Consider the following 26,758-nt stretch of genomic DNA (forward strand, 5'->3'; position numbering starts at 1 on the left):
GCTGAACGAATGCTACTGGGCTAAGAAGGACTGGAGAGCTTGCAAGGAGCAGGTCGGCCAACCCATCCCATTACCATTCTTCTGCCTACTACAACAAGCCGCATATACTCATGAGCAAGTTCCGATCTGGATCTCTGGTCACTAACGAACTCATTCCGACAGATGGAAATATTCCGCGCGTGCTGGAAGCGCCAGGGTAACGATGTCCGTACCCAGAGCAAAGATGCCTAAAACTTCCTAATCTCCTACCACATAACGCACGCAAAGGGCGCATACCTTGTACCATAGCTATCATTTCGTATCCAGTGTACTATATGACAAATTATCTCGCAAAATATCGCCCCTGATCCACGAATAAATCCCCCCTTGCCATCGCCGACATATCACCGACTCGTCACGTGACACAATCCAAGCTCATCTCAACCTCAAACATAAACCGCCACAGCTCCAACATCCTCACAATCTCCCCCAATTCCAATCATAATGGCCTTCCTCCGCTCCCTCCAGGCCGCAGAGCCTCTCCTCCAGCGAGCATCCGCCTACCGCACCGCCCCCCGCCTCATAACAACAACCCGCCCCTTCACGCAGCGCACCTCCGCCTCCCAACAACCCGCATCCGCATCCGCATCCTCACCAAAGCCCGCGACCCCCTCAACACCCACACCAGCCGCCACCCGCGCAGCAAACATCGCCTCCCAACAAACCCCCTCCAGCGCAACGACCCCCAACATCTCAAAAACAGGCCTCTCCGACAAACCAATCGAGCTAGACAACACGCCGGGCGAGAAAATCGACTGGACGCGCTCGTTCCACGGACTCTCCGCTGAGCCGTTTCCCAAGGAAGCAGCGGACATTCTGCTCGCCGAGACGAACCCCGACGAGGTCGAGATCAAGCCCGATGGCATCCTGTACCTGCCCGAGATCAAGTACCGACGGATCCTGAACCGCGCGTTTGGGCCCGGTGGGTGGGGGCTTGTTCCGAGGAGTGAGAGTATTGTTACGCCGAGGACGGTTACGAGGGAGTATGCTTTGGTTTGTAATGGGCGGTATGTTCATGTTCTCGCTTCCTTCCTTGTAAACGGTTATCTTTTGGGCAGGTGATGGTGTAGCTAATCGTTCTTTTGTGCAGACTCGTCTCCGTAGCCCGCGGCGAACAAGACTACTTCTCGCCCGACGGCATTCCCACCGCCACGGAGGGGTGCCGCTCCAACGCTCTTGTACGATGCTGCAAGGATCTTGGAATCGCCAGCGAGCTGTGGGATCCGCGGTGGATCCGGAAATACAAGGCGCAGTATACGCGCGAGGTCTGGGTTGAGCATGTGGTCAGCAAGAAGAAGAGCAAGATCTGGACGCGCAAGGATGACCCCGTTGGGTACCCGTGGAGGGAGACGAAGTAGAGGTCTTCTATGTCTTTGCTGCTCTAGATCTGGGTCTTGATAGAATTGGAGTTAACGGAATCAAAGCAGGCGTCGAGTGTACGATAACAAGAAGCTAAATGGCTGTGTATGTATGCTATGCATTTAGTGATGCACTACTGTGATACCCGTTGTACTATCCCAGCAGTCTGGGATAGTAAATTGCTGTACAATAATAGAAATCCTCAAATCCAAACATGCCAAAAATCTTTCAAAGTTGTCATATTGACAATAAATTCCTAATATGTGACGTATGATTGCCATCCATACGGGAAAAAACCAGCCAACCCAAACACCACTCTACATTTTGATACATAGCACAAACATCATATCACGTAAATCCCAGAATCACACAAACCTACTCACTGCCTGCGCGACTCATAGTTCTTCCTCTGCTCCTCAGTCATGTACCGCGGATCAGCACGCGGCGACTGGGGTTCAGGCGAGTTCCTATCCGGCGTCGGAGCATACTCATAAACCTGAGGCAGCGGCTGGCTGTAAGGGGTAGGGTGCTCTAGCGACTGTCTCGACGACTCAGGCTGGTCGTAGCGCTCGGCATACGAGTACACCGACGACGAGGGCTGAAGTGGCGGCGGCTGCTGCGGTTGAGAGTACACCGACGGCGAGGGCTGAAGTGGCGGCGGCTGCAGATGAGCAGGGAGCATAGACTCGGAATGCTGGCTTGTGGGAGATGCAAGCGGTTGGTTTGGAGAGGTTGTCGTGCCTGCTCTACGACGACCGGTGGATGCTGTGGATGCCTTGCGGGCCATGGAGCCGTGGTTGACGCTGAGATGGCGCTCTGCGACGGGCGAGCTGACAGAGGCGCGGTAGTGGTCTGTGTCGCGGTCGCTCAGGTTGGGGGAGTTGGCGCGGTTGTAGAGTTCGGGGTTGGTGTTGTTGAGAGTGCTTTCGCTGTAGGCACTGCCGGCTGAGTTGTTACCGGCAGCACTGGCGGCGGCGGCGCGGCGTTGGACGGAGCCTGAGCGGCCCAGGTCGAAGCCGGTTGACTTGGAGTCAGAGGGGATGTTGATGTCTGGGGCGCTAGGGCGGCGCATTCCCTCGCTGGTGGAGGGCTGATGAGCGGGAGGCTGCGCGGCGTCATCGGGTTTGTCATCTGGCTTGTCGCTGTCTTCGGCAGGGGCTTCTTCAGCTGCCGCGCCTGGGAGGCGCATAGGGACCTTCTTGACGGCGGCAACTAGAGCGACCATGAACTTGGAGCGACGCGCGGCACGAACGGTTTCAATAGCCCAGTTGGATTTGTGGAAGAGGCTCACAGTGAGTTCTAGTTTGTCAAGAGCTCCTACACCCGATACCTCAATGTCAACATCTTGGTGGAAATCGCGCTTGTTATCCGGGCTACGGACGAAGGCTTCGATTTCGTCCTTCAGAGCCTGAATTTCTTCAGTTGTAGTGTCAACGTTCACATCAATGGTAATTCGCTCCTGCATAGCTGAGGAACGAGAGTAGTTGTCAATCCACACGGTGTTGAGGACAACGTTGGGGATCTGAGTGACGCGATTGTCGTTGACGTTGCGGAACACACTGTACAGGAGCGAAATGCGTTGAACCATGTAAGGCTTGCTATCGATCTCGACTCGGTCACCGATATCGAAGGGATGCTTGACAAAGAGGAAGATACAAGAACCGAGCACTTCTTGCGCGGTGGTGGCGAAGACGAAACTCAGGGACAGAAGGGAGGTAGCACCGGCGGCGATGACAGTGCCGAAACCACTGGTAACGAACGAAACGAAGACGAGAAGAGCGATGATGAAGGCAATGGTGGCCAAGAGATTGTCCAAGACGTGGATGGCCTGGTCGACGTCATGCACGCTGTGGTTCAATGTCTTGCGGCTGCGTCCAATCTCAGAGATGGCCAGGATAATCTCCTCCAGACTGATATCGCCATTTCCATCACGATCCAGCATGATGAAGCACTCTTCGGCCTCGGCCTCCTTTCCTTCACCAAGAACCTCCATAAGGTCATCAAGGTACAGCGCTTCACGGCCTTCAATCACAAAAGACATCCAAATACGCCTAGCGAGAGCTTCGGTGGATCGACGACGTTCCAATGCTTCGCTGACGATGGACCGCGCGGCGCCGGAGTTGAACACTTGCTTTCCGGTGATTTCATGGGCGACGTCTCCGATGGCACCAGTAATCTTTCCTCCAAGTCGACCAACATTCTGTCCTACCCCACGGATGAATTTCAGAGGAGCCGCAGAGTTGGACCGCGAATGACCGGGCCTGCCAGACTCGGGTCCAGCCAGGAGGATAGAGTCGGAGATGATCGCATCGTCCTCGCGGAACTCCTTGCAGTACATAGGGAACATGCTGCGGGAGGCATCATATAGGATACCAACAAGGTTGATGTGACGTTTAGACTCTTTGATCCTTGCGTCAAACTGCTTGCGGTGGTAACTGATGGAGATAAGCTGGACGAGGGTCTTCTCTCCGAGGAAGATCAGAGCGCAGACCAAGAAAGCGAAGAGGATGTTCTTGACCGACTTCTCCCAACTCTTCGTCTCGGTATCGCCCTCCCGCTTGTTCCTCGGGTTATAGACCATGATCGGAAGGAAAGTGACGAGCGAAACGATCATCCAAAGCACCATGGTGATAGGGATCTCCAGGTTTCGCAAAATGAGGGCATATTTCCGCGTTCCAGCACTGACAATACCGCAGATGAACTGGAAGACGAAGGGAATGAGTTTGGCGACAATCTTACACACCCACAATGACACCCAGACAACCTCAATCCAGCAAAAGAACCAAGGAAGCGAGACTCCGCCAATCTTTGCATCTTGAGCGGCTGTTGCGCCAACAATAATGGGAATAGCGAGAAGAGCAGCGAGAGGAGCGATGTAGATCATGTAGCGAGTGATGGTGGAGAAGTTGAGAACAGCCTGATAGAAGCGTCCCAAGCGAGTGACCGTTCCATCCTCTGGCTCTTCCGCGGGAAGACCAGTTTTGTCGTTGATGGTTCTCCGCCGACGTTGACCAAATCCATGCGAACTGGGAGGACCGGACGTCAAGCCCTTCTCGCCGCCATTGTGGTCTCCTCCGGCTGAATAGCCCCCGGACGGGGAACTAGGGATGTTGGTGGAATTGTTGCGCGCACCAGTCTGCCCGCGGCTGGAAACGCTCTGCAGTGGGATATCGATCGTAACGTCGTTGGGGTTAGGCATAGTGTCCGGTATTTGCTGGAAGCGATGGGACGACAGGCGCTTCTCTGCCAGGCCAGGCCGTCCAGACATTGAAAGCTTAAGAGAGTGACGACAGCTCGGAGATGAAACACAGGAGCTGAAATGAGCTCAGAGAGCATAAAGGAGCGGATTAGGGTGAGGGGTGATCGGCTAGCGAGGTCTAAACGAGAGTTAGACTGAGTTAATCGATGACCATGGTCCTCTTACGAAAGAATGATTCGAAAATCGCGGTTCTTGTGGAGAGCGAGCGTGAGGCGTCGTGGGTCGTCGACTCGTTTGGAGTCGCGTGGGACCAATAATGCAATTGACCTGCTAGCGATCGTCGGGGAGACGCAAAGACAGACGAGAATGGGCAAACGACAGGAAAGCTCGACACCGAGAGAATTGTGCGAGACAAACTTTGAACGAGGGGATTCAGATTAAGAGCAGATTGAAAGCCGACAGCTGCAGTGACAGGTAACAGCCGGGGAAAAGCGACCGCGCGTTTCAGCCTTGCCCGACTCGGAGGTTTCAGCGGACGCCACCACCAGGAACGAAAATAATGCAGGCAATGAGGCAACAGAACCTCGGGCTCTCACAATCTGGTTTTTATTGTGCTCGGACGGTAGGCTGACAAACGAACCATGGTCTTTGCGGCATGTGTGGGCGATGATCCATTCGCGCTGCTCTGCCAGCCTATCTCCTGCATTCCCTGGTGTCTTGACTCATGGCGACGAAGGAATGATGAAAAGATCACTGGCCAAGGTGAGCGATCGCACTCGGATCGGGCCCTGGCCAGCCCTGGTGATATAAATTTGGCAGACATCCCCACCGTGGTGCGTCTTAGCCTCGAACATCACTGCGCTAACCGAAATCCAGATCTCCGGTCCATCGCCACTCGCCAGACCGAAGTAGCGTCGTCAACACGATCCCGATCGCTCAGATGAACAGCCGTTCGTTGCGGTAATCTATCCTACTCATCTGACGATATCATCAAGTCGTGCTACTGAGTCCTCTCTTCAATACCCTCGCTGCCTCACCATGAGCCCTTCCCAACCGATTCGCACCCCGCCAATTCCCCTCGTCCAGAATCGCATCACTCTTCCAGTCCAAACCAACTCCCCAAACCCGATCAACCCGACTCCCCTCAACAAAAACCCGGTCTCCACTTGAGAGATACAACTTGCTCAGGCCCTCGTCAGCCTCCGCGCGTGCTACACACCCAGCAACAACAATCACCGCTGAAGCCTTCGTCCACAGCCCGTCGTCGAAGTTCGGCACCTTCCGACCAAGCGCCTTCTGCGATCTCGGCGAATCCGTACGCATGATCCGACACAACGCCGACTCCCAGAGCTTTTTCCGCTGTCGGTCGGCCGATTCCGGAAGAGGCCTGACGCTCGACATTTCTGTGCGAAGCTGGTCGAACGCATTCTGACTGTCATTGTCCATAACAACCTCGCCGAGAGGGAAAGAGTCGCGCTCAAAGAGCCACGCTTTCATCGCCATCATCCATTGCTCACCGCGTCGGAAGCGGAATGACTCGATCAGGCGCGTGGATATCGCGTTTTCGGCGGGGTGCGGGATGGCCAGCTCGTCGAGCTGCGCGAGGCATAGTTCGAGCGCGCGTTTTCCGGTGAAGGGGTGAGGACTGGAGTACCAGTTTGAGAGGATCCCGCGGATGAAGTAGATGTGCGTGTCTGTGACGCGGATGTCGGGGTTCGCTAGATGCGGGTTCGGCTTGGCTTTTCTGGTCGCCATGGCGTTGATAGACTATGCTGAGGTGAGTCGGGTATCTGTAGATGTAGGTGGTGAAGTATCACAGTGCTCTGGTAGAATAAGGGCAGCCTTAAGGTTGTGTTATTCGAGGTGTTAAGAGGTCAGACGTGGGTGAGTCAAGCAGAACCCCAACTCGAAGGCTTTGGTGTCATCCTGTGGCGCAGGAGTCACACCCTCGTACCGTATTCGACTCTACTCCGTAGGATCCGACTGGAGAATGGTGAGCTTTGAGCCTTCAAGAACCCTTGGACCGGAAAGGAAAGGAATCCTTCTAGGCATCTTACCTAGCTGCCTGGAGGCAGGCGCAGGTCACAGAGACAGATGAGCATCTTCCTGCAAGGCAAGCAAACACCTCTCAACGCCGTGTTATGTCTTGTCAAAGTCAGTGACCGTGTATTTTTACTCACATTTCCGGTTATCTACTCAATTACAATAAACCACAAATCTATCGTGCGCTGAATACTCCAGGAAGCGCCACTGCATATTCTGGAGGGTTCATAGACAGGGCCGTAGGTGGATTGATAGACCGACCCACTTAGGGTTAAGGATGGTTCAATATATATATTACACCGCGCATGATCCCAAGAAACAAGGATAAAAATCGCCCGTTAATCCTCCCCTTAAGAATCAGAAGGTCATAAGAAAGTTTCATGATCGGTATAGATCGGTTAGGAGATCTAAGCGCTAATCATACAAGTATCACCATCATGCCTCCCAAACGCCAAACACTATGCTAGTCTCTAGAGATCCATTGCACCTCGACGCCCCTACCACCCCTGCCAAGGGGGCGAAGGAAACGAGTAGGAGATTGCCCGGTGACGAGGACGATTACCGTGTCCATATCCAGATCCATGAGTATGAGCATGAGTATGAGTATGTGTCCGACCGAGACCCTGACCAACCCACGCACGACGACAAGTCGGGCACGTCGCGAGCGGCGCCAACGCAGTCCACCGATCGATGCATTGCTTGTGGTAGTTCACGCCGCAGCCAGTCTGGCACCATGATAGTTCGGGCACCAACGGTTTCGCGGACAGTGCGTCCTGTGTATTCTTGACTTCATGAGGGCGGCTCGATAGCGCATGGAAAGCGAACTGTTCACCCGTGGCATCGGTGTACCCCCATTCCCCTGTGTCTGTATCGTACCATCGGTGGATGGAGTGCGGGGGCGAGAGTGAGATGGCTAGCTGTTCCGACTCTGCGTCTGTGCCTGTGCCTGTGTCTGTGGCCATGTCTCGTCCGGTCGATGGAGCGTCCGCGTCGGAGTCGGAGTCGGTGTCGTATGGGTGTTCTAACAGCGAGGTAAAGCAGATGCTGCAGTCGCCGTCGATGGGGTGGCGGAGGGCATAGACGGTGTTTGGCTTTGACGCGGTATCGCGTTGCGGACTTGGGGGGTTCACGAGAGCAGAAGCCCGCGGGGGTGATGGTGGTAGTCCCCATTGCGAGTCTCGGAGCCTCAGGGTGGGCTCGGCCGGGATGTCCCAGGGGACAGCGGGGGTGTGGGAGGGTTCTGGATCGGACTCGGTGCTGGTGCGGACGGTGGTGGCTCTCGCGTTTGATGCGGACTCGGACTCGTGCTCGTAACTGTAGTCATGCTCATGCCCATTCCCATTCTCGTAGGCATACTCAGGGCTATAATCCCAGTTGAAGTCCGAAACGGGCATTTGCTCGTGCTCATCACGAGACTGCTCCGGGGAGGTAAAACGGGGAAGCCTCGGAACAAGCTGACGGTGAGTCCATCTCACCCTGTCGAGGATCTCCCAAACGCCTCGAAATACCCGCTCGCGCCAGGTCTCGTTCGTGCTCGTTGTGGCATCAGCGTCAGCACCACCCACTATCCGCGAGGTATCCGCAAAAGGATCCCGAGCTCTAAGCTCAGACATGGCGCCATACCCCGCCATGAACATCTCGGCATCCCGAGTCCACCGTGCCACCAGGCCCGGTGCTTGAGCTTGGTGGCTTACCCTGGGACAGAGGACGTGAGGCGCTAGTTCTGCGAGGGTCGAGCCAATGCGCTCCATTCTGCCGGAGTGGAAGTCTGCGGCTGCTTTGGTCAGGAGTCTGATGGCTTCGGCCTGGTCTTGCTCGCTTGTGATGGCGTTGCAGCGACGGGGGCGGCTGTGGGTGTAGTCATAGCCTGCACATTGTGTGTCGAGGGAAGTGTCGAAGAAGAAAAGATAGTCGAGAAGCGGATGGTGGTCGAGTAAAGCGGGTGGCATTGTGCGTTCGGGTCTGGGGATTGCCGTGAACATGATGGAGCAGGGGATGGAGATCTAGGATGGATTGGGACAATGTTTCTGTTGGGTGAGGATGGGAGTTTTATAGTGTTGTTCTGAGGTTCCCAGTGAATGATCTGAGCAGGGTTGAGTTGGATCAAGTGAATGAATGAATGTCGAGTCAGCCTGGCACTGTCATGTACCGCAGTGAATCGCACCCACAATCCGGGACTGGCTATTAGAGATGTGCAGTATCCATCTAACTCCCCACCACGGAAGATGCGAGGGGTGGCATGGTCAGAGTGACTGATAGGGCGGTGCGCTGTAACGTCCAGTTGGAAGGTCCGGCGCAAAGGTGCCTTACGAACCCAACTACATGGGAACAATATGCTGCCCCTCCAGAGACTCCTCGTCCACTCCCTTTGAGGAGCCTCAATGGACCGGGCGTAGTACCCGGCGTTGGGCGTGGGCGGCTCGGTCTTTGTTGTACCGCCGCCACTGGTCAGGCACTCTGTTGATGGTGGGATGACGGTAGCCAACCGTTAAGCAAGGGGCTTGAACAGTCTCAGTTGCTGTAAGCGCGCGGGATACATCATCAAGAAAGCATTGAACGAGTTGAAAGTTTACCTAGTAGAGATAACAGTAAGAGGCTGAGTAAAAATGCGCCTTGCCTGGACACTTTCATCTGCATGTGATACTATCATACAGCCTTGCTACCTACACGTCCTACCTAGCACAAGCCCGCTTGTTAGAATCAGGAACTAAACTCCTTTCACTGAGTGTTAAACATCGATTTCTGTACTTTAACATTATAAAACTGAGCACCTAAACAACCGGTAACCCGTCCACAGCCCTAGACTCCCTCCCAACCCTCCTCAACTCCTCCACAACAACTTCCCTGCTCCATCCCTCTTCCAACCCCCTCCTCAGAACCTGCTGCTCACTCTCCGGCGCCATCCCATTCGGCGCCGGCGGCCTCTGATCCAAGTTCGTCGGAAACGGATACCCATCCCCAATCGCCCTGACCAACGCATCCAACCCCCCATCCACAACCCCACCCGCAGCCTCAAACATCTTTCCCATCTCCCCCCAGCACCGCTCCACAATAGGCACGGCATCAACAGTCTCCATCGTCTTCCCCAGCGCACACCCAATCTGCAGGAGATTCGCCTTGCGATGGAACCCGCCATCAGGCGCAGCCGCAGGGCGGGTCTCATTCGCCCCAGCCGCATGGAAAACAGCCGGGTTAAAGAACAGCCCATCCCCCAGCGCAAGCGGAAGCGCAACATACTTCTCCTGGAAGTAAGCCCTGAAATCATCCCGCCGCCAGGCAAGATATCCCGGCTCGTACGTCTGGCTAAAGGGCAGGAACCTCGTGGGCCCGCTCTCCACGGGCATATCGCTGTGCGCCACCGCCCCCTGCAGCGTAAGGTACTGGCTGGCAAGCTGGATGGAGCGCGGGAACGCGGCGCAGGAGTCCTCGTCCTGGAAACCGAGGTGGTAGTCGCGGTGGGCGTCTTGCGCGGCACCGCCGGGCTTGACGATGTTCACCTGCGCCGTGACTCTGTATGCGGGGCCGAGCCAGGCCTCGCTGACGGTTTTGAGCCACGGGTTGGAGTAGTAGGCCGTGAAGGAGAGGGGGTCGGCGAAGGCGTGCTTGGAGAAGGAGTTCCAGATGCGGTCGTTTTTCCCGCCTGCTGCGAAGTGGTCGCCTACTTTTCCGCCGGCTTCGCGCTCCTTCGTGATGATTGTTTGGAAGGCGGCGTTGGTGGAGGAGAGGGTTTCGGCGTACCGGGTTGGGTCGTACATGGCCTTTAGGACGAAGATGCCGGGGCCCGAGGAGAGGATGTGGTACCATTCATCTTGGAGGGCGGTAGCTTCGGCTGTGTCTAGGGGGTTGAAGGCGCTTGCGTCGTAGATGGGGATGTTTTGGGCGATGGTTGAGGCGAGGGGGTAGGTGGATGGGTCTGTGGTGCGAGAGCAGATCTTCTGGAAGTCGGAGAGTTGGATGGAGGATTTGGGGTGGAAGAGTCTGCTGCTGATGCGGGAGGGGGACTGTCCGTTTGCTTGTCCGTTGGTTTGAGTCATGGTGCTTGATTGATGTTGATGTTGTTGTCTCGAGAGAAAGCGGGGGTATAAATCCCATGAGTGGACCAAGGATTCCGAATGGCGTCCGGAAACACCACCGAGTCGTCCAGACCCAGACCAATGGGTTAACCAGTTTAGTTAACCTGCTAAACGCATGAATGGCAAAAAGTCAACTGGAGATGACCCCAGATTCAGGCCACGTGAGTATCGGAAACCTAATCCCGTTCAGATTATACATGTAGAAGTATGGATGACTTCATCTATTCACTGAGGATAGATATGAAAAATAAGTACAGACGGAGCGGTGGGAAGTGCTTCTAACGCCATCAACAAAACTGGATCTCGACGATAAATATACATCAGTCTGCTTGCTCTTCCGTCTTGAATCATTCAACAGTTCTAGAGTTCCAACCGCACCTTACAAGAAATTCAAAACGATCATGGACATCTGGCATATTGGTATCATTTGCATTCAAACCACCGGCGCCAAATTCTATAGCAATTTTCACCCGAAACAGATCAGCAAGAAATAAAAAAAAAAGACTGGGGGTTCAGAAAGTTCAGGACGTGATCAAGAGCACAGTGTGAGGAAGAGGGGTATCCATTTTCGTTTTCGGCATGTTATTCGCCCATTGGGACGTCGGTGTCCGAGCATAACGGGGTGTTAGGGCTGCTTCTCTCGATCGCTTTTGTTTCAGTGAGCGTAAGCGGGTTCTCACACAGAGTCTCTGCCAGCGACTCCAGTCGTCCAGTAACGGTGAAGAGGATCTTGAGCAGGACGCTTTGCCGTCCAGGAGTCGAGTCCGATGGCTGTCGGGTATGGGTCACAAGAATTCGAAGCAGCGACCGTATGTACCCGTCGGTGGACGGGTCTTGCAATTGATCCAGTCCGTCCACAACGCACATAAGGAGTGGCGGTGCGTAGTTGAGCAAGGTATCGACCAAGGAGAGCACTTCTTTCCATGACGCGAGCGTACCGTCGAGGAGAGTAAAGTTTTCTGCCTTGACAGTATGCGTCGACGAGCCGTTCACTACCGGAGGGAGGTACTCAAGTAATTGTCGGATCAGACTGTATACAAGCGCTATCAGCCCTTGTTGAAATAGGGTCATTCCATCCTTGGCCGTTGGCGGTATGGAACACGAGCACGCGATAACAGGCAGTTTTATATTTCGCGCGAGGTTGGCGTAGCAGGTTGCTATGAGAGTAAAAGGACTCGCAGAAGCGGACTTCGGCACGCTTCCCACGGCCAGGATCTGAGAATATGTGTCGGTTGACCATTGCTTCAGTGATTCTATGACATCCTCCTCTACCACCACGTCTGTAGGCTCATAGCCGACCAGCTGATCGTCATCATCGAAGTATTCTTCGAGGTGCGCGGAAGCTAACTGAAGTTCGACACGGGTATACTTGTGTTTCTGTTTCTCCGTTGGCGTAGCCGCGATAACTTGATAGAAAAAATTAGTATATGTCCTCAGTCGATCATTAGATCTCACTCACGCAAGTCTTGTCCAGACGCCGTTGTCAGGCAGACCATCGCGCTGTGCTGTTCGCCATTCGGTCGTAGTTGCTGGCTCGCCCTATCGAACATCTGCGCAAGAAGCTGACCCCTGCTATCTCTCAAGTTCGATCGCTGTTCGGCGCTCTGTTGGATTTCCCATATCAGCAACCGAGTCAAGGCATTCTGGGCCGCGAATCTCCGCTCGGTATTTCGTTTGCCTATCTGACTCAACCTAGCATCCTCCCACAGATACAAGTAGGTATGCTGCATCATTGAAACGCCCGTTTCGTCATCGCCATCGTTGAGAACGGCAGGGTCGCCGAAGGTGCGCGTGAACCCTCTTGCACTATTCTGTATACTTGTGATCAGATTGCAGAAGTCAAGGTAAACATCTTCATGGGGACTTTGTAGCAGTCGGCACTTGAACCGCCTCGCGTACCAGTCCATCAATTCGCCCAAGAAGAAAAACAGGTGAGAGTAAAAGTTGGCAAGAGCGGGTATCGAATCATTTGCGATCTGCAGCGGCTCGCTTTGTTCAGGCAGACTGATTGACTGGTTCACTTTGACGAGGGCTTTCATCACCCCGTCCATGACCCTGGGGTACTTGGACGATGCCTGTCTCCGCGCCTTGCATCAGAAGCAGAAATGTGGAATATGCGGAAGCTCATACTAACCTTGATGATGGTTTGCAGAGTGCCATAGAGGAGAGAGGAGTAAAAGTGCTGGCTAGGCAGGGCCTTTAGTGGAATTGTATGCAAGTCGAGGGTGGCCAAGAAAGCATCGCAGAGAGCCGATGAATGACTGAACAGCTGTTGCTGTGTATGAGAAGCCCACGGGGCTTGAATGCTTCGAATCAAGGCCTGCACGTCTTGCGAAGTTTGCGGGCGCTCCTCGAACAGCACCTGTTCTGACAGAGGAAGTAGCTCTTGCAGGCGCTTCCATGCCTTTGCCAGCTCACTGTACTCTATATCAAGAGTTGCTATAGCAGGGTGCCTATTCACCGGTTTAGCCCTCGGCCGCCTGAGCGCGTTGCGATGCGGGCGGGGCAGCTGGATAGGGTCCATGGGTCCATAAAGCACATGGATGTTGAAAAGGAATCACTTACGGCGAAGGATGCCGGGCGTCGAATCTCTTCTTCCAGTAGGTCGCGGAGAACTGAGGGTCCTCCGTTGTTAGAGAGACAGCCAAAGGGTTGGAGACGACTTGAAGAGACATTGTTTAAGCTGGCGATGCAGGACGAGGGCTGTCTCGTCGTCTGGCCCGACACGCTCATGTCAGGGGTGAGAAGTAGGGATGAGAATCGGCCACTCAGCATCAGCGAAGAGATACCGAGTGGTACTGGGGCCCCTTCAGCACAGTTTTCGCCGGTTGGTTATCTGATGCTGAGGGTGCGCATTGTGGTTTTTTTTTTTTTTCAGATTCCGCGGGAAGCCCGCTCGGCCGCTCTTTGTCGTTGCTGGAGGTGTCTAGAAGCAGCGAGCGAAGCAGGGAAGGACGGATAGAATCAAAGGCGAGACTCAAACAGGATAAAGGCCGGTAATTAGGTCTCGCTGAACCACTGGGGTTGAAGGGACAAAGGGAGGGAGAGGGAGAAGGTTGCAGTGGGAAGAGACTGGCAGCGGAAAAGTACGAAGTCACACCAGTGGAGGCTTGGGCTTGGGCAAGGTCGTTGCTATAGTGTGCTTACTATGGGCATTTGCACTGGATTTATTCTTCCATTGTCCAAAGTCTATCTACTGCCTGATGAGGATTCTTGATCAGTCTCTCCGGACTTCTCACAGATTAACGAGTATCTTATGGCCATGGTTGTTTTGTATATATTGCACCATCCTCTCTGCCCCCAACGCCAGATCCGCCCCCGGTATTGACCTCTTCAGAGCAGCAGCACTCGACCTTTCCCAGAGACAAACTGACCCCCCCGAACGCCTCTGAGCAGACGGGCCAATGGAGGGCGGGCCAGGCTGCAGCAAATGTTCGAGGCCTTGAATGGAAGCGGGGATTCGCAGGCAGTCTGGGCCAGTGAGCGGGCGCTGTCCTAATTTTGGCCAGACCGGCCGGGCTGGCCGTTTCCCTTTTCTGCTCTGTACTTTGCCTCCTCGCCTTCAATACATTAACATCAGACATATAACAAGATATCCGGATTCGACAGCCACCTGACGCTGTCATGTTCATTTTCAGCTGCCAGGTCATCCGCCCAACTGACCTTGTCGGCTTTCAGTGTTCAGCAGTCAAGCCAGCAACAATCGCCTTACCAGCCTCATGCACGGACGCTTGCTTTCCAGGATGGAAATGATAAGCGTCTTACAGTCGGACAGCCGCGGCTTTTGACTTTGCCAGTCTTCTGCTTTTCTCACTTGAGGATTGGAACGGCATCCCTTACGGAGATATACTCCGTAGCTAGGCGTTGCGGTACAGTCGCTGATCAGATCATCAAACATACTCCGTATTCCATCTTCCGCTCTCGACCGCTCTGCGAACAGCTCTAATTTCGTGACCTTGGACGTATCACCACATCTTTGCTCGCCACTGTGCGGCACAGTCACGACGGTCACGTATTCTCTGAGCAATGTGGCTTAACACACAGACCAAAGGTTGCCTACGGAGGGTCTGGGCCCAGCCCCGTCCCGCCAATAACCCGCCCCAGACTGCAGTGGAGATTACCCCAAGACTGCCACAAGCACAGAGAATGGGCCCTTCCATCCTCAAACATCCAAGCTCAAACAGACAATAAAACCTCGACAATGGTCTCAGATGTCCCGACTCCCGACTCCCGAGTTCCAACCCAAGCGAAGTCTAATCAACCCTATCTACGATTAACATAAGGTGCCCCCACCGGCACGTCTTCCGAGCCGCCAACAGCTTCTATTCCTCTGTCATCGCCATGGCAACCTACTAGCGAACTATGGCCAAACGAGCTGAAACCGGATACTCGCCACGAATCAGATGGTTACACAACACGCTCATACCACGCAGCACGACAGATTGGACCCTTCTAGCTGTCCCTCAGACCTCTGTCCATTGGAGTCGCCGCCACCTTACCCCTGGATCTCTTGTCCAAGACATTCTTTGCCGATCCATACGGCCGATGGCATTCCATTCCTCCGTCCAGCAGACTGGAACCGACCCGAAGCCGACCTCGAGCGATGTTTGGAGTGTAGGCAACTGTTAGGTTTCATGTCTTTCTCCATCCCAAGTTGCTTTCAGATGCCGATATCCACGCAGTGCTCAGTTGCAGGGTCGGTCCGCGCCAATCCACTACTAGCAGAGTTCAGACGTGGTGCGAGTATTACATGCCAGCCTGAGAAACGAGTAAAGTATTGACTTTTCAGCCACGAGTTCGAAGGGAATCAACCATGACACTATCCAGGATCTGAGATTTGTTACTTCTCGCTTCAAATTCGTTTGCTCGAGCTCCTGGTTGTATCAAACAATATCACGCCGTGTCGCGATATATCTGAGCTATTGAAGTTTGAATTCACCGCTTAGACGTCTTTGGCTCACCGTCGGTCAAGTGAACGACAAGGCCCAGAGCCGTATGCAGTGGGTTGAAGTCTGTTGTGGGCGACATGCATACTCCGCGACTTGAGATTCGAGCAACTGGAATATTATCAACAAGACTGCATGACAAGGGCTGCTAAGTAATATTGTTTGATATTTCAGTGTGGACTGGGCACGTGAACTGCGGAGTGCAGACAGCTACTCTGCACCTTGATATCGGAGTGTCAGTGATTGTACAGACGCAGCACGGACGATGCATCAGGCGACGAGACGGGATGATCTACTGGCGATCCATATGTTGATTCAACCTCCCAAACAAGAGATATCCCCCGCTTTTCTGCTAGGTGGTTGGCGATGGCGCCATATTGAGATCGGGTAGGGCCGCCTTTATATTAGATTGCTTATGAGGAGCTGGGGACCGTAGCATCCGCAGATATGTCCTACCTGTATGACCGGGAATCGCTGCTCTTCTTCTCAGGCGGATATACTGGAGCAGAACTACGAACCCTGCAATTAGCTTGTCGTTCGCTGTTGTTATTTTGCCGATTGTGCCGAAATCCTGGTCTGCAACCCCACCTGACATCCAACCGTCATACCGACACTGATATCAGATAAAACGAGTTTGATTCAGCCGGCGATAGCTGACTTGATAGACAGACCTCCGATCCCGGAGAAATCGCTGGTCGCCAACTCCGTTTGCTGGACAACAAGGTTGCACCGAGTACGGAGTAACTGATCGCAGTCAGGTGCAGATAACGTTTCTCAAGATCTGGTCTCAATCCTAGAGATTGGACGATGGTTGTCAGTCGGATAAGCAAGATGCATGAGGCGTGTAGTGACTCATGATTTTTGATGATTGAACCATTGAGCCGATCAACAAACAGTGACCGATTGGACGTCATAGTACTGGAAATCAAAGGCCGATCCCGTGTAGCTTCGACTTCATTGACTTCGTCTATAGGCAAGGGTCAAGGATACCGAGGACTCGAAACCACGTGATTTTTCCGCCGGACAGACTGGGGCGCTGCTGACAATGACGAATCTCACTGGGTGAGAGAAGCCGACCGACGAACCGGCATGTAGAAAGACGGCGATGGCTGGATTAATGATCTGGTGATAGGTTAAGAATGTTTATTTATGCTTCGAGATGTCGAGTTGTTGCTGACTCCTTGGCTCGGTAGGGAGAGACGTTTTCGGCGGAGTTGCTGAGAAAGTCCGTGCCAGCTGGCAGTCGATCCCCGCATTGAGCCCTCAGCCCACGCATTCGGCGCTCCGTCGGCCGTAATCAAATAATTGTTTGGTTGGATGCCATTCATTGTGAGCCATGGTCCTGCTTGCGCTTGAATATGCCTTGGGACTTGGAGAACTGAGAGACTTCGGCGGTTCTCCTCAGCAACAATGATGGCGTCAGTTGCGAGTTGCCACTTATCAAGAAGACAGTTAGAAATAAAAACCGTGAGAACAGATAAGCCGCCTCAAACCGAACAAAACAGAATAATGCACAAGTAGTCTACAACCATACACAGAGAAGGTCGAGTACGTAGGCAGGTAAGCCGGAGATGTCAGACTGGATCCGGCCATCTCGCTTTCGTGGTCACCACGCTTGCGGCCCTGAACTCTGACGAAACTCTCTTCTTTGTTCCAGATGTCTCGTGCTCTGCCTTTTAACCATCGAGATGATCGGGTTTCCTCGATCGCCTCGATTATCAATTATCAATTATCAGTTGCGAGCTGATACGTATAACTGCAATCACCAGCCCCTCTGCCGGATCCCCCGGGATCATCCATCCATTCATCGATCCATCTCCGAGCCCCTCACCATCTTCAGCCCGGATATCCTGGCAATTCCTCCACCCGCTGCTACTGGCTTGCTTGGTTCAGATTAATTCCAGTCTCACTTCATCGCTGCGCCCCAATCCTTCATTATCGTTGACATATCAGGTACGAATACGCTGCACCGGAAGCCCGGAACTGCACAATTCGATCCTTATCCCCCATCTCCATCGATCGGGTGGGCAGTGAAACTAACCGCCTTGCCTGTCAGTAGTGATCGACCAGCTGCGGATGGTGATATCAGCGCCAGTCTGGGCAGGCCTTGGAAGCTGTTGATGACTCGTTTTTTCGGCCTTTCTTTGCTTCTTCTGTGTCCCACTCCAGAGATCCGTGACCTAATGATCTTCCGCGATTCCCCATACCCTCCGACGTCTCCGTAAGCCTCGCAACCCGTGGGGAAATCAATTCGCTTCTCGACCCTCTCCATCATTACCGTCTCCATGGGGCTGCTCCTGCGACATCCTTTTCCCTCTCGCCCCTCCTCTTTCTCCTTCTCCTTCTTCCCTTCTTACTCTCTTCTTTTCTTCCTGCTTTCTCTTCTTTCCACGGTTCAGGTTGTGGACTCGACTGTATTGCCGTCGAATAGATCTGTGGACCAGGATCCTACCATCGCCCGCATACGATTCAACCTTGAGGGCTCGCAAGTGGACCTCCCTCGGGACTTGGACCTCAGCATTGCCCCGTTTGTCCAGTCGCCTGTCAGCTTTGGAGAACGTCAGACTTGGTCTAATGTCAGTCCTCCCATTCCCATGCAGCGTGAGCAGCGTATTAGGGATCTCGTGCCCGCTTACGGGGGCTGTGAAGGTGAAGCTGAATACTAATAAAAGACGTAGAACGCCAACCGGACTGGGACTTTGGTGCAGGTGGGACCGAGCAATTCGCTGTCGCTTCAGAGTAGTGATATAGCCTTCATCTCCTGCGACCCTGCCGCCTATACAGGAAACTTGGATGCGGATGCGACTCTGAGCAACGTCTTGATCAGGGGACCGGAGGCCGTCCTGCTGTATAGCACTTCTGCGTCACACTGCAACTATACGAATGACCAGAGCGACTACCGATTCGTCTTTACGTTACTGAACTCGGAGACTGCCAGAGAAGTTGAAAGACAACTCGCATCAGGAAACCAAACCGGATCAACATCTATTGTGGGCGACATGTCGACGTTCGGCCCGGCAAGTATACCTAGCGATAATGGTGGCGGAGGAGGGGGCGACAGCCCTAACACAGGTATGTGTTGTCAGCACCACGGCCCGTGCCCACGTGTTGTCGCTAATTACTGCAGCAGCTATGATCATCCTTTACAGCATTACTGGTATCATCACAGCGTTGTTTCTCTCCATCATCATCACGGGTGCAATTCGTGCCCACCGTCATCCAGAACGATACGGTCCACGGCAACGACCAGGGCGCCCGCGTCAAAGTCGCGCAAGAGGGATAGCAAGGGCGATGCTGGAGACGATTCCGATCGTCAAGTTTGGCGACAACGCTGATGGCAAGCTCGAGTCCGACAAGGGAGACGTGGAGATGTCTGTTGATTCGGAGACGAACTCGCAGTTGCGTGAGGACACCCACCAGCCAATGGCTACCGGTGGCACAACGTCGCCAACACCCGACGAGACGCCACGGAATGCTGCCACGTCTTCACCTGATGCAAATGCAGAACAGCGACGAACTGGTACGACCGAGACCGAGACGCCTACAGAGCATCCCAACTTCTCCTGCCCAATCTGCACAGACGACTTCGTCAAGGGCCAAGACCTGCGTGTCCTCCCTTGCAACCACCAATTCCACCCTGAGTGTATCGATCCATGGCTGGTAAATGTGTCAGGAACCTGTCCTCTTTGGTATGTCTCACCCACCCACATCGCCCCGATAACTAACCCAATCGGAACAGCCGCATCGACCTCAACCCGCCCAAACGCGAAGGCGAAACCGAAGGCCAAGAAGGCGAAGCCCAACCCCAAGGACACGACGAAACCACCAACAGCCCACCCGTAGAAGAAATACCCACCCACCGCCACCGACTAAGCAGCTACCTCACCAGCACGCTGAACGCCCGCCGCATGCGCGACGCCAGCGTCGAAGAACGCCTCGCAGCCCTCCGCAGCGTCCGCGAAGAAGCAAACCGTGACGCAGCCAACGACGACGAGAACGAGCAACGAAGTCGTCGGAATCGGCTAACCGCTCGATTTAGGGAGCGGTTCCGCATCCGCACACGGGCGCATGGCGAGGACGCGACGAACCTGAATGCGGGCGCGGCTACCCCTACGTCGACATAAGCATCGCATGCGCGCTGTCTATTTTCGGTTTACTTCTTGTCCATGATTTTGTGTTTCCCTTTGGAGGGTAAACGTATTTACGATTGTTTGGGATGCATGGCCGGCCTGCATTTTATTTTTGCTTGACATTCTCACGATCTGACTTGACGACTCGGTTTGATTATTGTTTTGCTTTTGCGGGATACAGGCGTTTCAGACGGGCGGCAGGCTGTACCTATGGTTAAAAGAGGGAGTCTCAATCTTGTATATGTCTTGGTCTCTCCTATGCTTGTCTATATTGCAGGAATCAATGGGATTTGTAGATATGTGCATTCTACCTTTGATTTTATATACTAATCCTAGGGAGACAGAGTACGCAAATGTAATGTAAGGAGAAGGAGGGGTGAGGGGAACCCACCGCGTGGACCCCATGGGGTAAATCTTCCCAAGCAGGTAAAGCCGGCTGCCTCGGGAGAGGAGAACCAGACGCGAATGAGGAGAAGTCTCCGAGACGAGAACGCAGTGAGGGGATCCTCGACTATCGTCATCAGAATCCTTCCCTAGACTACCCCACGGCTATCCTGGTCAATTAACCGAAGCCACCGGCAACCTTCAGATCCAGGAACCCGGAACCCGGTAGATGTGCGAAGTCGAACTGCGAACTTGCACGGGCGCGGGCAGATTCGGCTACACGCCGAGGAACGATGACGATGCCGGTGCTGGATCCCAATGGCCCCTGAATAACCTCAGTGGACAATCTCGTGTTGAATCGGAAAACATCCGGTGCCCGGATAATAGTTCTATTATCGTGACCTTCCTTGTCTTGCAGGTCTGCCGCAGGGTTGCAGTTTGACTCTCGAGACGAGGCAGTGTGGGGAGCGATGTGTCAGTCAGGGCTGAAACGAAACGGCTGGACTCGGGCGATGACTTTGGGGCCGAGGTGGTTGGCTGTTTCGGCTTGGAGGCTCCATCGGGGCTCTTTAGTTTTGCTGAATGTGAACCTGGAAGGCTGGAACTGGAAAGGAATTTGGGGATTCGGAGATTTTCTGCGAGGGGTGGACTGAGTCTGAGTCTGAGTCTGACGAGCCGTTGAGGCTTCCCCGCACCATCATGCTGTCTTTGCTTTGCACCTATTCATCAGTGTATCTATGTGAGAATCAGAATGAATGAAGCTTCATGTGCCTTAGATAGATATAATAGCTAGACATGTGATGTCGTCATAACCGCCATGAGCCAGAACACCTCGGTTGGCCCCGGGGTCATTCATTCATGAGCTTCAAGCTCTGCGGCATTTATTTAATCGAGCCCATGCCATGCCATGCATGACATGCCAGACCGACTGATTCTGGGTCTATTCTAAACTAACCAAGCACATTACTCCCCCTCAATCTGCCTGCTATAATTGGAGAGCTGATCGCCGGTGAACACAAGCAGCATTGACCTTACGTATTTCGAATCCAGCCTGGTGGTGTGACTCGAGAGCTGGCTCTGATAAAATAAAATGTCCACTCCATCTTCTTCTCCTTCCACTCTTCCATCGTCGTCGTCGTCGTCTTCTTCGTTCTCCATCGCAAACGCCAAATCCCGTCTTGCTTCCCTTGCCTCGCACATCATGGGCTCCTCGTCAGCCTCCCCCGTCTTTTCGACCGCCGTTGTCCCCTCCGCACCGGAGGATCCGCTCTTCGGTCTCGCCCAGGCTTATCGCCAGGACCCCTCCGACAAGAAGGTCGATCTGGTCATCGGTGCTTATCGCGACGATAATGCGAAGCCTTGGGTTCTGCCTGTGGTCAAGAAGGTACATTCCATCCCATTACGTCCATTGAAATTCCCAACCAGGGGTTCATTGCGAGCTTCTCACGCGACCACGAGCTCCCTCCAACCCCGGATCTTTTAACTATCAAAAACTAACCCAACAACAGGCAGATGACCTCATCCGCAACGACCCCAACCTCAACCACGAATACCTCCCAATAAAAGGCCTAGCAGAGTACACCAGCGCCGCCCAAAAACTGATCGTGGGCGCCGACTCCCCCGCCATCGCAGAGAACCGCGTTGCCACATTCCAAACCATCTCCGGCACAGGCGCCGTCCACCTAGGCGCCCTCTTCCTCGCCCGCTTCCACCCAGCCTCCCCAAAGCCAACCCTCTACCTCTCCAACCCCACCTGGGCAAACCACCACCAGATCTTCACGAACGTCGGCTTCTCCCTCGCAAACTACCCGTATTTCTCCCCCCAGACGAAGGGCCTGGACTTCGATGGCATGCTGGGCGCGCTCAAGGCCGCCCCCGTCGGCTCAATCATCCTGCTCCACGCCTGCGCCCATAACCCCACAGGCGTAGATCTCACACAGGAGCAATGGAAGGAAGTTGCGGTCGTGATGCGGCAGCGCTCGCACTTCCCGTTCTTCGACACCGCGTACCAGGGCTTTGCATCGGGTGACCTGGCGCGCGATGCCTGGGCGATTCGGTACTTCGTGGATCAGGGGTTCGAGCTATGCATTGCGCAGTCGTTCGCGAAGAACTTCGGTCTCTACGGCCAGCGAACGGGCGCCTTCCACTTTGTTTCTGCGCCGGGTCCCGACGCAGCGCAGAGCTCCGCTCACGTTGCCTCGCAGCTTGCTATCCTGCAGCGCTCGGAGATCTCGAACCCGCCTGCTTACGGGGCGCGCATCGCGAGCAAGGTGCTTAACGACCCCGAGCTGTTTGGCCAGTGGGAGGATGATCTGCGGACGATGAGCGGGCGGATTGCGGAGATGAGGAAGGGGCTTCGGGATAGGCTGGAGGAGAAGGGCACGCCGGGCACGTGGAACCATATCACCGACCAGATTGGCATGTTCAGCTTTACGGGGCTGAGTGAGAGCCAGGTTAAGGCGCTAAGGGATAAGTGGCATGTTTACATGGTATGTTTATTTTCCTTGTACTCGGATTGGATTCGATTGCTAACATCTAATGCCTTCAGACCAAGAACGGCCGTATCTCCATGGCCGGCCTCAATACCCATAACCTGGACTACTTCGCCGAAGCTGTGGACAGTGTTGTGCGGGAGACGTCGTGATCTGCTTCTGCTTCTGCTTCTTTCTCGCTCTCTCGACTCTTTCATCGCATCCATCCTATCCTCTCGTCTCTAATGCCACCTCCCATTCTCATGTCTACCACAAAGTAAAGTGGTTCGTTCGGTTACTTATTCCCCTCTACCAGTTCCATATCTAAGCCCGTCTGTTTCTCGGTCGGTCGGTCATGTCATGTCATTGTCATTCTCATTTCGGTCTGCTTCATATCACAAAATCGGCTTGGGTGGTCTGATACCTCGTACCTCGTACCAAAATAAACGTGCGCTATCTTCTCTTGTCTTGTCTTGTCTGTCTGCCATAAAATATAAGCTAGATATACCTAGATCTAGACCTGATCTAATACGAATAGAACCACAGCCATCCCTATCTCCAGAACCTATGTATAGTTGAGCTGTACTAAAAGACCAAGTCCCAAACAACAAGCCACGTACACAGCCCAACCGTCCCCCAGAACACGGCCTGCGCCGCGCTCCGCCTCTCAGTCGCACGCTTAAGCTCCTTATTCCCCTGCCCGATATTCGTCTCTGTATTCAAGGCGTCCGCGACCATCATGCCAATGTACTCCTCCTGCGTGGAGAGGTGCGAAACAAGTGTTTGCTGAAGCGATGAGATCTCCAGGAGGGATTTTTCGGCGTTCCTAAGCGGTAGACATTAGCTTGCGCTTGCTTTCGCGGTCGTTGATTGTATATAAGAGGGAAGGAGAGGGACGCACTGGACTTTACTCAACGTATCCTCATAATACCGCACCATCGAATCATTCTCCTCCGCAAAGAGCTGCAGCTGCTCGGGCGACAGCTCGGCCTCGATGGCCGCGACCTCGGCCGCATCAAGCGTGCTCCCCTTGACACCGGCCGTCGCCGATTCCATGGCTGCGTCGGGGTACGTCGAGGGTGCGGAGACCGAAACCGAGGCCCCGCGACCGTGTGCACTAGCTGCAGCACCAGCACCAGCTGAAGCTCCAGCGGACGTCGCATTCATATACAAAACGCTCTTCTCGCGCTCTTTCGCGCGCTCGATCCGCTTCTCCACCATATCGCGCTGCATCTCAATCGTCCCCTCTAACCTGCGCCTAAGAAACCAGAGGATGCTTTCGCGGACGGCCTTGAGCGAGAGCTCGATTTGCTCTTCGGTGATTTGCTCCGGTTTTTTTCCCGCGTCGTCGGCGGCATCACTATCGGTGAGCGCGGAGCCGGATGCCCATTGGAAGAGGAGATTCGAGGCGCGCGAGCGCTTGCGTCCGTATTTCTTGTCTAGGAGGGTGGAGTGCGTTTCTTGGCGCAGGGACTCGGCGGAGGAGAGGTTTGAGATTGAGGTTGAGAGGGTGTGGAGGAGGGACGAGGTGGATGAGGTGATTGTGTCGAGTTCTTCGGGGGAGAGATGGGTGCTGTCTTTTTCTTTCGCTGCGGAGATGGTGGAGGGGGAGCTGCGGTGTTTGTTGGATTTGGTGGAGTGCGTGGAGATGCTTAGGAAGGATGGGCGGATTTTGTGGAGGTGTGTGAGGAGCGAGGAGATGTGGGTGTTCTGATTGCGATGTTAGTATAGATTGGGTTGGTTGTGAGCTGTGCTTCGTACGATGCGGTAGGCTTCTTTGAGGAACTCGTCGGCGGTTTGAGTTGTGAGGGGCCGCGGCAGAGACAGGGATTTGTCCTGTTTGTGGAGGAGATCGGTGAATAGCGGCGTTAGGTCTGTCATGTTGGTTAAAGCCTGCCTGGCTATCGGCGCATCGTTCGAAGGTCGAATGGTGATGTTGATGTTGACGTCGGTGGAGATGCGGAAGTGCTGAGCTGGAAGTAAACGGACGGGTCGATCCCGTGATCCCCGTGCCCTACAAGACCAATTCTACCATGGACTGCAGAAAATATACGTTCTGGAACTTGCTGACGGTCTATATGAGACACGGTATCATTATGGGTATAAATGCTAATATTTACAAAGACATATGCAGGGTATAGCGCTATCATTAAATCATCCGTCGTTCTTCAACCCATATCTAGATCAAGTTAGTGGACTGATTGACATTAATATAGATGCAGGAAGTGCTTACCTCCATCTTGCCCATTTCACTTCCTTCTCGTCGCGCGATTTCTCGCGATGCCATGAGCAACAAGTCTAGGTCTTCCTGGTCCACCATCGTGATCATATCGCCCTCGTCTTGCATCTTGATCTTCAACGCCATCTGGAAGCCAAACTTCTCCCGAATCCGCGTCTCAAACTCTGAAAATTCAATCGTCGGTGGAATAATGATGTACCGTGTATCTTCTGATGAATGTACCTTGACTCGAAACTTGCGCACCTCCGGCCGGCGTGAAAACCCTCGTGGAGGGCCGCGGCTGCATGATCGTGCTCGTGGTCGCGCTCCCATGATCTCGAACCCGGCGTCTGGCACTAATTCCTCGTCGCATGGAGAGCTCCCATATTCCTCTTCTTCGTCAATGTACCCTTGTTGATGGAAGGGACGTCCACCGTTCGCTAGCGCCATTGCTCGGGCTTCTCCATACACCCCGTAGGGGTCATCGGAATACCCGTTTGACGTCCCAAAACCGGTATCACTGGCTCCTCTGCGGTGCGCATAGCTGTCTCCGGAGTAAACATGCCTCTCTGGAGCATATCCCCGGTGTTGCCGTGCCGGACCTCGGGGCTCCGATGCTGTGCGGGTCGTTCCTATCCGTGGTTTCTCTGGCGCATTGAGATCCGTCGTGCTTCGTCCAGCAGGCTGGGCTCCAGGGCGATCCAAGTCGAGCTTCGGTGGGCGCTGTGTTTTGGTAGTCGGAGCGCGGGCCGTGCCGCTGCTACCATTTGAGCTGAGGCTTGCCTTGTCTGCATCTGGAGGTGGAGTAGGTGGGAATAGATTTCGGTGCATCGGGGGCTCTGATTGTTGGCGGCTGCGGCTGGTCAAGTTCTTCTGGACTAGGTGTGATGTCGCAAATGGTACGGCATCTATGCTTCTTTGGGTCGTATCGACGGGTGTGCTCAGTCGGTTGGCAGCCACCACGCGTGATTTGCCGAGATAGTCCTTGGTTTTGAGATTCTTGACCTTGGCCTCGTTCGGTCGGTAGACTACTCCTACCGGTATTGAAAACACAGTGTATCCCTGGGACGTTAGCTTGGTTCGCAGGCATGGCAAAGTACTTACTTCTGCCCGTTCCCGGATAGCGTCATTGATAACATCGTGGTCCGGTGTGACTTTCTCCTTGGAAGCGTACTCTAGATCTTGCATGCCGGGGCCGATTTGCTGCAGGTAGATATAGCACAGGCCGCGGTTGAACAGAACCTCGCACGAGTATAATCGAAATTTCAGCCCGAGCTGCTCATAATCGATGTAAGTATTGCCTCGCAAGTAGAGCAGAGTGTCGTTGAAATTAGCCAATGCCTCCTCAAAGTCGCCGAGTAGGAAATTGGACACTCCCTCTTGGAAGTAGGCAATGGCGAGATATTGATCCAGGCTCACAGCGCTCTGGTAGCACTCAACCTGCGGTTGTCAGCTGCTGTCTGGAAAATGATTGTAAGAACATACTGCTTTCTCATGTTCGCCTAATGTTGCGTAAATGACACCGCAGTTGAAGAGAATTTTGGACGTATCGGCTATGCCAGCAAAAGATCGCAAGGCGAGATCGTATTCCTGGTTATCGAAATGATCCAACGCCTGCACCCAGGTCTCAATTTCCTGCGATTTCTTGTTAACCGCTGGGTGACTTTGATCCGGATGCGTTAATTGCGACATACTTGCTTGAGGGACATTTCTTTTCGCGCTGCCAGTGCCAGTCACAGTCTTAAGTAGAGCGATTGGGTAGCCGACGAGGAGTTGTTTGCCCCCCGCGTCGTGATACCTGGCCGACACCGGCTGGGCTTGAAGAATAGATTTATTTTCCAACTGACAGGGGAAGTCGGCGGCCCTGCCTGAGCGCACGGCAGCAAATATATGTAT

General features: G+C 54.0%; 9 protein-coding genes across 9 annotated transcripts; 3 read left to right on the forward strand and 6 right to left on the reverse strand.

Annotated features, from left to right (window-relative positions):
• Positions 1-483: 483 nt before the first annotated feature.
• DSM5745_02387 (putative mitochondrial genome maintenance protein Mgm101) lies at positions 484-1,397 on the forward strand (the record flags this gene model as incomplete). Its single annotated transcript, XM_026744403.1, has 2 exons — positions 484-1,046; positions 1,130-1,397. 2 exons carry the CDS (start codon positions 484-486, stop codon positions 1,395-1,397), a joined length of 831 nt encoding a protein of 276 aa, XP_026607566.1.
• Positions 1,398-1,777: 380 nt separating this feature from the next.
• On the reverse strand, positions 1,778-4,597 carry DSM5745_02388 (serine/threonine protein kinase; the record flags this gene model as incomplete). Its single annotated transcript, XM_026744404.1, has 1 exon — positions 1,778-4,597. The coding sequence occupies one exon, from the start codon at positions 4,595-4,597 to the stop codon at positions 1,778-1,780; it is 2,820 nt and encodes a 939-aa protein (XP_026607567.1).
• Positions 4,598-5,587: 990 nt separating this feature from the next.
• On the reverse strand, positions 5,588-6,352 carry DSM5745_02389 (NADAR family protein; the record flags this gene model as incomplete). The annotated part of the gene is made up of 1 exon (XM_026744405.1): positions 5,588-6,352. One exon carries the CDS (start codon positions 6,350-6,352, stop codon positions 5,588-5,590), a length of 765 nt encoding a protein of 254 aa, XP_026607568.1.
• Positions 6,353-7,137: 785 nt separating this feature from the next.
• Positions 7,138-8,622, reverse strand: DSM5745_02390 (uncharacterized protein; the record flags this gene model as incomplete). The annotated part of the gene is made up of 1 exon (XM_026744406.1): positions 7,138-8,622. One exon carries the CDS (start codon positions 8,620-8,622, stop codon positions 7,138-7,140), a length of 1,485 nt encoding a protein of 494 aa, XP_026607569.1.
• Positions 8,623-9,411: 789 nt separating this feature from the next.
• Positions 9,412-10,674, reverse strand: DSM5745_02391 (phytanoyl-CoA dioxygenase family protein; the record flags this gene model as incomplete). The annotated part of the gene is made up of 1 exon (XM_026744407.1): positions 9,412-10,674. The coding sequence occupies one exon, from the start codon at positions 10,672-10,674 to the stop codon at positions 9,412-9,414; it is 1,263 nt and encodes a 420-aa protein (XP_026607570.1).
• A 715-nt stretch (positions 10,675-11,389) lies between these two features.
• On the reverse strand, positions 11,390-13,388 carry DSM5745_02392 (uncharacterized protein; the record flags this gene model as incomplete). Its single annotated transcript, XM_026744408.1, has 5 exons — positions 11,390-11,546; positions 11,579-12,119; positions 12,173-12,800; positions 12,848-13,166; positions 13,279-13,388. The coding sequence occupies 5 exons, from the start codon at positions 13,386-13,388 to the stop codon at positions 11,390-11,392; spliced, it is 1,755 nt and encodes a 584-aa protein (XP_026607571.1).
• Positions 13,389-17,944: 4,556 nt separating this feature from the next.
• DSM5745_02393 (uncharacterized protein) lies at positions 17,945-19,783 on the forward strand (the record flags this gene model as incomplete). Its single annotated transcript, XM_026744409.1, has 4 exons — positions 17,945-18,235; positions 18,338-18,731; positions 18,787-19,348; positions 19,399-19,783. 4 exons carry the CDS (start codon positions 17,945-17,947, stop codon positions 19,781-19,783), a joined length of 1,632 nt encoding a protein of 543 aa, XP_026607572.1.
• A 1,480-nt stretch (positions 19,784-21,263) lies between these two features.
• Positions 21,264-22,817, forward strand: DSM5745_02394 (aspartate aminotransferase; the record flags this gene model as incomplete). Its single annotated transcript, XM_026744410.1, has 3 exons — positions 21,264-21,557; positions 21,682-22,662; positions 22,722-22,817. 3 exons carry the CDS (start codon positions 21,264-21,266, stop codon positions 22,815-22,817), a joined length of 1,371 nt encoding a protein of 456 aa, XP_026607573.1.
• A 412-nt stretch (positions 22,818-23,229) lies between these two features.
• On the reverse strand, positions 23,230-26,554 carry DSM5745_02395 (putative PB1 domain protein; the record flags this gene model as incomplete). The annotated part of the gene is made up of 6 exons (XM_026744411.1): positions 23,230-23,470; positions 23,546-24,354; positions 24,406-24,672; positions 24,878-25,924; positions 25,967-26,302; positions 26,348-26,554. The coding sequence occupies 6 exons, from the start codon at positions 26,552-26,554 to the stop codon at positions 23,230-23,232; spliced, it is 2,907 nt and encodes a 968-aa protein (XP_026607574.1).
• Positions 26,555-26,758: the final 204 nt, after the last annotated feature.

Source organism: Aspergillus mulundensis, assembly GCF_003369625.1.
Source record: "Aspergillus mulundensis strain DSM 5745 chromosome Unknown scaffold_1, whole genome shotgun sequence".
Classification (NCBI taxonomy): Eukaryota; Fungi; Ascomycota; class Eurotiomycetes; order Eurotiales; family Aspergillaceae; genus Aspergillus; species Aspergillus mulundensis.